The sequence below is a fragment of the Austrofundulus limnaeus genome, unplaced genomic scaffold, assembly GCF_001266775.1.
Source record: "Austrofundulus limnaeus strain Quisiro unplaced genomic scaffold, Austrofundulus_limnaeus-1.0 Scaffold175, whole genome shotgun sequence".
NCBI classification, from domain to species: Eukaryota; Metazoa; Chordata; class Actinopteri; order Cyprinodontiformes; family Rivulidae; genus Austrofundulus; species Austrofundulus limnaeus.
Genome location: NW_013952577.1, coordinates 912,612 through 920,083, shown reverse-complemented (window position 1 = coordinate 920,083; position 7,472 = coordinate 912,612). Strand labels below are relative to the sequence as shown.

Here is a 7,472-nt window from a genome sequence, read left to right as displayed (position 1 = left end):
CATTTATATATTTCTACTTTTTTTTCTAGTCATGTCGGTGTCAGTCCTCCATACTGCAGAACTTGGTCATTCAATGTCTGAATCAGGTGTGTTGGAGCAGGGAAAATCATAAAACCTGCTGGGCTGCGGCCCTCGAGGACCAGGATTGCCCACCCCTGGTCCAGACCTTATTTAACAGTTCTGCAGCAAATAATTTGACAAAATAAATAAAACATCACAGAAAATAGAGAAAACCGAACGGGTTGAAAAATATGATCCAAACAGAAAATAAAGATATCAATGGAGAGACTAAATTAAAATTTTCTGCACTCATAGAGACTCCAGATTTAAAAATAAATCTATTTTATGTCCCCTTCAAAGACATTTTTAAAATCAATAAGATGTTTGTATTTCACTACACAAGCAAGGCTCAGAGTTGGAGATAAACTGTAGAAACATTTTTTACAAGTGTGCTGCATCGACACTAAAACTCTGGAGGTTGGCCTTAATGCATCACCGGACACTTCATGTAGGAGAGGTGAGTTGTATTTGTATTCCTCTCCACTTAGAGGCATTTTGTTCAAACAAAATGCTCAGCTGACACTTTTACTGAACCGCAGCACAGTCAGGTGGTTAAACATTTTCAGATTTTAATACCGAGGAGGAAATGAAGCACAGTTTATTTCTTTCTGAAGCATCTGTCACAAGATAAAATCTGTTAGAGAATGAAAACCTTTTTAATGAACGAAGGAACAAACACATATTAAACAATAAAAACAATATTCTGTGCAACAGTTTATTCTACAGTTCATCCAGAGCTAAAAGCCATTGTTCTCAACAACACAAAAAAAATGGAGAAAAGATGAGTCCCTGGGTTAAGCTTCTGAAGCGTAAAAACAGAACGAAGACTCAGGCAGGAGGAACACCTGGAGACCTCCAGCACCTGCTGCCAAACAAACGGGCCAAGTAGAACCAGAAAGCACCAGCCAACAGCAGCCACTTAACAAAACAAACCCACGGCGAGGTTAAGTGACACGCTTTAAAGAAAGCTCCTGTGAAGTCTCTAACGGTACATGTCCCCCCCTCGGGTCAGGCAGTGGCGTGGCGTGAAGTCCACAGATCATAGAGCGAAGAGAGAGAGGCTGGTGACGCCCCAACATCCTGCACGCCTGGGCTCAATCTGTGGTCATTTTGCAAATCAAGTCCACTCAGAAACAATCTTTTACATACATATATTTGTTCAATCATACATATTTTTTTTATAGAATTCTGTATAGGCTATATAAAAGGCTCTATCTGCTGTTCACCTAAAGCAAACCATCGATACAGGTTTAGGTTTCTCAAAGTGTCTGATGTGTCTGTGAGACCGTTTAGGTCGGACACAAGTTCTCCTTCTCTTTCTTTCAGAAAGAAAAAAAGAGAATGTTAACTTAGTGGAAAAAAAAAAACACGGGCAGGCAAATTCATAGTCTGCTCTCAGCTGGGACGATGGCCTTCATGCGAAGGTGCCGACAGAAAACAGTCTTTAAATCCAGCCCGTGGTCTCAGAACCCCCTCAGCTGTAGGCGTCCTGGCCCCGCCCCCCAACGCACGAGGTGGAGGTCAATCTTCCAGCAGGTCTCTGTCCAGATCCACGAAGGGCTCGTCAATGTAACTCACTATGGCACAGCGAGAAGTCCTGTCTGAGCCCAGCAGTACCGACACCGTCTCCTTCCAGTAGCTGAACGGGATGCAGGAGCTCTGAGGAGAGAGGCCACAGGAGAAAATACAAGGCTTTATGACAAATATTATTTAAATGCTTTAAACCAGTGTTTCCCAAAATTGGGGTCGGGACCCAAAGTGGGGTCCTGAAACATCAAGGTGGGGTCCTGAAAAGATTTTCTGAATTAATTACATTTTTGCCTTAGTTGTTACAAAGGAGTGAGGTTAGTATATTTAAAATGGATAAATGTAGTATAAAAATATTGTTACTATTACTATTGTTTAGTTGACCTGATACAAATGTTTATCATCCAAAAATAGTTGGGGGCTCAGGTCTCTGCTGCTGTTATTTTGTGGGTCAAAAGCTGAAAAGTTTGTGAACCACTGCACTTTGGTTCTCAAAGTTGGGCTTGGGACCCAATTATGGGTCATGAAGCACCTTTGATAATCTCCAGAAATCAATTTAAAGGGTAATAAAATAACTGCTGATGTAATATTTTCCCTATAACTATTACAAAAACACACAAAAAAGTATAAATAAGTATTAATAATTGTGTACAAGCTGTTTAGATTGTCAGAAAGCCTGTGTTTTTAGGGTTATTAATAAAGTTCATGTACTCAGACCAGTAATATTTGGGGTCACAAGTTTTTGCCAGGAATATTTTGTGGGTCAGAAGATAAAAAGTTTGGGAACCACTGCTTTAAACTACACTGCTCTATTTTACAAACGCAGAAAAAATGTGTTTCTCATGTTCTACCACCAGGGGGCAGCAAGAACTCAATCAATTCAATTCAAGTCTTACATTCAGCCTGATGTTCTGCAGCTACAAACAAGTTACAGGTAAAGTGCAGAGGGTTCAGTTAAACTTTAGGATAACAGGTGATTCATAGTGAAAAAAAATCACCACAATGAAATTAAAAACAAAAAATGCTGAAAGCGGCAATGACATGGTCTGTATCATAGCTAATGGGTTAGCAAGCCTTTCATTTAACAAATTCAGGTCATGGCTGTGATTAAGACAGGTATTTGGGTCAGATCTGATGATGCAAGTTAGACAAACTTCCTGTTTGGTGGCAAAGTCTGTGAGAACACAGAACTGACACGTACAYTCACAGATAAAGTGTCAGATATGACTACATGAGAATACGAGTTGTTTTAGCACATTCTGCTTGTACAGAGAGCCTAACCTGACCGTACAAAAATACATGAAATAAATCAGTTCAAGAAGTCTGGCTGAGGCTGAAACTGAACAAGAGAATCAAAGCCTGAATGATGAACTCGTCAGTGACACCTGCTGGTCAGCTGCAGCTGCAGCAGCCACCAACATCCAAATGATTCACACTTTAATCCAGCTCCATAGTAAAAACAAGAGTTTATAGCAGCTGTGTCTAAAGTCAGACTTGTTGTGCACACATGAAACATTTGAAACAGCAGATTTATAATGAAATGTTTAAACATGTCGTTTTATTATTAWTAATAATTACTTTAAAGATGATTTTGATTGAGATGACAAGTGTTTTGAAGCTATGACATTAGTGCTACCACCATGTAGGTCAAGGCTATTCAACTGGCAGTCCACGGGCCACATCTGGCCCAACGGTGACTTCTGTCCGGCCTGGCAACGAGGCCCCTAATTAAAGACAATTAGTGGGCTAATTAATTAGTAACTGAGGTAAAAGATCACACTTGTTCTGTTACATACTGAAGTGATTCATCTAACAAAAATGAGCAACACCCCCCACAAACCCCAGCCAGCACCCGAGCTGCTGGCTTTGAGTAACTGTGGCCCTCTGAGCARTTTARTTAAACAGCCCTGATGCAGATGGTAATGATCAGGAACATGTCTGGATTTACAYCATTTATCTTTTCCTGATTTTCATCATTAGAACATGAAGCAAATGTAAAATATTCAAAGTCTTTAAACTCAACAATGCAGTACTTTCATAGTTTTTATTCTGAAGGACTTCCTTGTGAAAAGGTGATTATGTATATGAAGAAACAATTTTATTTTATAACATTCCTTATCTGTAATTATTTCATTTACTCAAGAGTCGCTGGGACAAGTTCAGCACTACAGTGTTTGATTTTTCAAAAATCAAGATTTAAAGCCTTTACTGTCATACGTACAGAGGTAAAAAGTGTTTCCTGTACATTAAATTATTACTCTGCTGCATCAAACAATGTATTATTAATAAGTGCTCATAAGATCAGGATTGTTTTCTTTTCTCAGATTTCCATCAGTGAAGGTGTCATGATGCTGTGAAGAAGGGAGGTGGTGCTGAACATTTAACGTCTCTATAAAATAACTGAAGCCATAGAAAAGCTGTCTCAATGTGAGTGAAGCCTAAACATCATCAGTCATATGATCTCTGGAAAGCTTGGGTTTTACTTCAAYACAACATGAGACAGAGGGTCGGTGATTGTGTCAAATATCATCTTCCTAACAGAGTATAAATGGGCTAAAGATGCAGCGAGTCATAAATTATCATAATTGCTCACCCTGCACCCCTACAGCTCATATAAGTATATAAAGAACAATAATGATAGCTGATATTGTGTTTTGTTCCACTCAACAATCAGTGTTTTGTTGTGTCAAGAGTAGGGTTGGGCATAATCGTGTCGTGTGCAATTAATCGTCAGAAAAACATTGATCGAATAGTTTTTGGCACTTGATTAATACGGTTAATGCCACCAGGCAGACTGACTGGGGATTACTCCTGTCAGTCTGCTCAGTGCTCCTCTCTGCTTCAAATATGATGAACATAAAAAATAAAGTTTTGTAATTTATTTATCTACGTATAAACACAATTTAAAATACGATGTATAGCCTGAAATCTGTAATTTTCACACAGTTTGGAACAATTTTTTACAAAGATCAAATCTTTTTCACTAAACTGGTCATGTGACTACGACATAAGGGTGTCCAGGGACTTCAGGGCATTAACCGTCAAATTAATCGTTATCGGCCAAATACCACAATTAATCGTGATTAWTTTTTTTGCCAATATTGCCCAACCCTAGTGAAGAGTCGCAGAGGAAAAGTTTTTTTTGTTAACGGTGGTGATAGAAAAAGACATGAACTTCAACAGGATCAAACAGCTGCTCTTCTAGCTCTTTGAACAACCAACTTCAGAAAAAAAAATCTTTTAAAACAAAATAACCTGCAGCAGGAGGAGCTGCTCTGAGTCCTGCTCCTCATGAACAAAACACACCCAAGAACGTCTAACCAATCACACACTCCGAGCTGCGAGGTCCACATCACAGAGAGCGATGAACACGACAGCTGCCAGCGGGGGATAGCAGCGGGAGAGCAGAGGGAAGTTACGCAATTCTTTGTCACAAGATGTATCGAAATATATAACAAGCTTTATTTGGTACCAGTCTGCTTCAGATAAATAAAATAAAACACCTCCATCTCTAAATAAGGATGATCTCTGGTCWTTCTTGTTGCTGATTAATGTTTGATAGAGACTCACGTTCTCCAGACAGGTACTGTCTTTGTCCTTGTTGAGGTAGTGGCGCTGCCAGAAGCGCAGCAGGTTGTGAAAGTTGTTGAGCAGGCAGCCTGGGTACTTCTCAGTGTACTCCTTCTCCCGCAGGGCGTTTAGATAGAAGGGCAGCTTAGCCTTTCTCCTGGCCAGCATCAGGATCACCAAACTGGTGTTTAAACAGCTGACGTTCTCCTGAAAGGGGACATTTAAAGGAATTCATTCRACAGTTTGAAGTAGAGGGTTCTGTGGAAAAGTTATGGACAATAAATATCTTACTTGTGGTACATAACRTTTTGAACGACCTCAGTTTGGAAAAAGGAAGTTTAATTCTGAGCGAGCTGATAAGCTAACAGAACTACAGCAGTAATTTTAATGTGTCATGTGACATTTACAGCAGAGTTAAACTTTCATTTTCACATGAACTGCTCTGAACTTTAGGGAAGTTTGAGTTATTTAAAGATGGCAGCAATCAACTTTAGTTGTCCCCTTTCTTCAAACTGAAGTCATTCAAAAAGCAATCTGCAACAGGTAAGACAATTATCGTTCATACACTTTAAAGCAGTGTTTCCCAAAGTTGGGGTCGGGACCCAAAGCGGGGTCCCGAAAAATCAAGGTGGGGTCCTGAAAAGATTTTCTGAATTAATTAATTTTTGCCTTAGTTGTTACAGAGGAGTGAGGTTAATGTATTTAAAATGGATAAATGTAGTATAAAAATATTGTTACTATTACTATTGTTTAGTTGACCTGATACAAATGTTTATCATCCAAAAATAGTTGGGGGCACAGGTCTCTGCTACTGTTATTTTGTGGGTCAAAAGCTGAAAAGTTTGGGAACCASTGCACTTTGGTTCCCAAAGTTGGGCTTGGGACCCAGTTATGGGTCATGAAGCACCTTTGATAATCTCCAGAAATCAATTTAAAGGGTAATAAAATAATTGCTGATGTAATATTTTCCCTATAATTATTACAAAAACACAAAATAAGTATAAATAAGTATTTATAATTGTGTATAAGCTGTTTAGATTGTCAAGAAGCCTGTGTTTTTAGGATTATTAACGAAGTTCACGTACTCAGACCAGTAATATTTGGGGTCACAAGTTTTTATCATGGATATTTTGTGGGTCAGAAGATAAAAAGTTTGGGAACCACAGCTTTAAAGGATCTGTTTCCATCACCAGAAGCTTACATTTATTTCTTCCTAATTTACTCGACTAAATCACAACTTATAAACTTTAATCTTTAGCGTGGCTCCTCCGTAACCGTGAGTCAAAGTAAATCTAGACAATCGATGAACTCACCTGTGTGAGAGTTTGAACATTGATGATATTGACGAGTCTGAAGAGGAAGGACAGCCTGTTCTCAACTCTCGCCACGTAGGACAACAAGAAGCACTCAGAGAGCACCTCCATCACTGGGTGAAAAAAAAAAGATTCACACAAATTACAGTGAATCAGCTTTCTGCAATTATACAAAAGTCCCAAATTTAAAAACATTACAACTTTGAAATCCAACAAACTAAAACTTTAGACAATAATTGATCTGAGTGACGTTTTCCAGATTAAAAAGCTCACATCAATTCAGCCTCACTTACCTTTGACGTCTTCAGTTTGACTCTCAAACCGGTCCAAAGAAAGGACGATGCAGCGCACTAACATGTTGGAGTCCACTAGTGAGCTGTTAATCTGCGTCAGGAAAGACTGAAACTAAAACAGAAGATGAACTTTACTGTTAATGACTATTTAAAAATTATTATTAGTTTAATATTAACCTCTATTTAACTACTGAGATCACAGGTTTCTTTTACAAGAGAGGCCTGGGCCTGAAGGCAGACTAATTCACACAAGGATGAGGGGAACATGTTTGAACCGGGGATCGAATGTAGGACCTTCTTGCTGAGAGACATTAGTGTTAACCACTGATCCACCATGCTGCCGCATTGCTGTAAGGTTTTACCATCTAAACCATTTGTTACAATAATTTATATAGATAATAATGATAATGAAATACAGGATGTTTCTACAACAACACTGATGAGTAAAGATGCATCATATCATGTTGATTACATTTATAACACAGTGATGCTGTTTTTGTTGTGTAAAAACCTTTAGATTAAAGTGTGTTTTTCACTGATACAGACAACATTAAAGCCCTCAGATAAAATCATTTCATTTTTCRTGTCAAGTATAGTTTTAAACATTACAATGAAACAAACTGCACAGCAGGTACTGTTAGGTAAAAGGACATTTCTGAGCTCTGTTTATTTTTTTATCTATAGGTAATCTTGTAAAAATGCTTTTAAT

The 7,472-nt window shown here is 38.5% G+C and overlaps 1 protein-coding gene across 1 annotated transcript in view; it reads right to left on the bottom strand.

Annotated features, from left to right (window-relative positions):
• Positions 1 to 695: 695 nt before the first annotated feature.
• trpc4apa (transient receptor potential cation channel, subfamily C, member 4 associated protein a) overlaps positions 696 to 7,472 on the bottom strand; it is a gene marked incomplete at its 5' end in the record, with an annotated part of 13,777 nt that continues 7,000 nt past the window's right edge. Inside the window, 4 exon segments of the mRNA XM_014017740.1 lie at positions 696 to 1,719; positions 5,158 to 5,364; positions 6,471 to 6,583; positions 6,764 to 6,875. Of these exon segments, the coding sequence (XP_013873194.1) occupies positions 1,582 to 1,719; positions 5,158 to 5,364; positions 6,471 to 6,583; positions 6,764 to 6,875 (570 nt within the window). The 3' untranslated portion in view covers positions 696 to 1,581.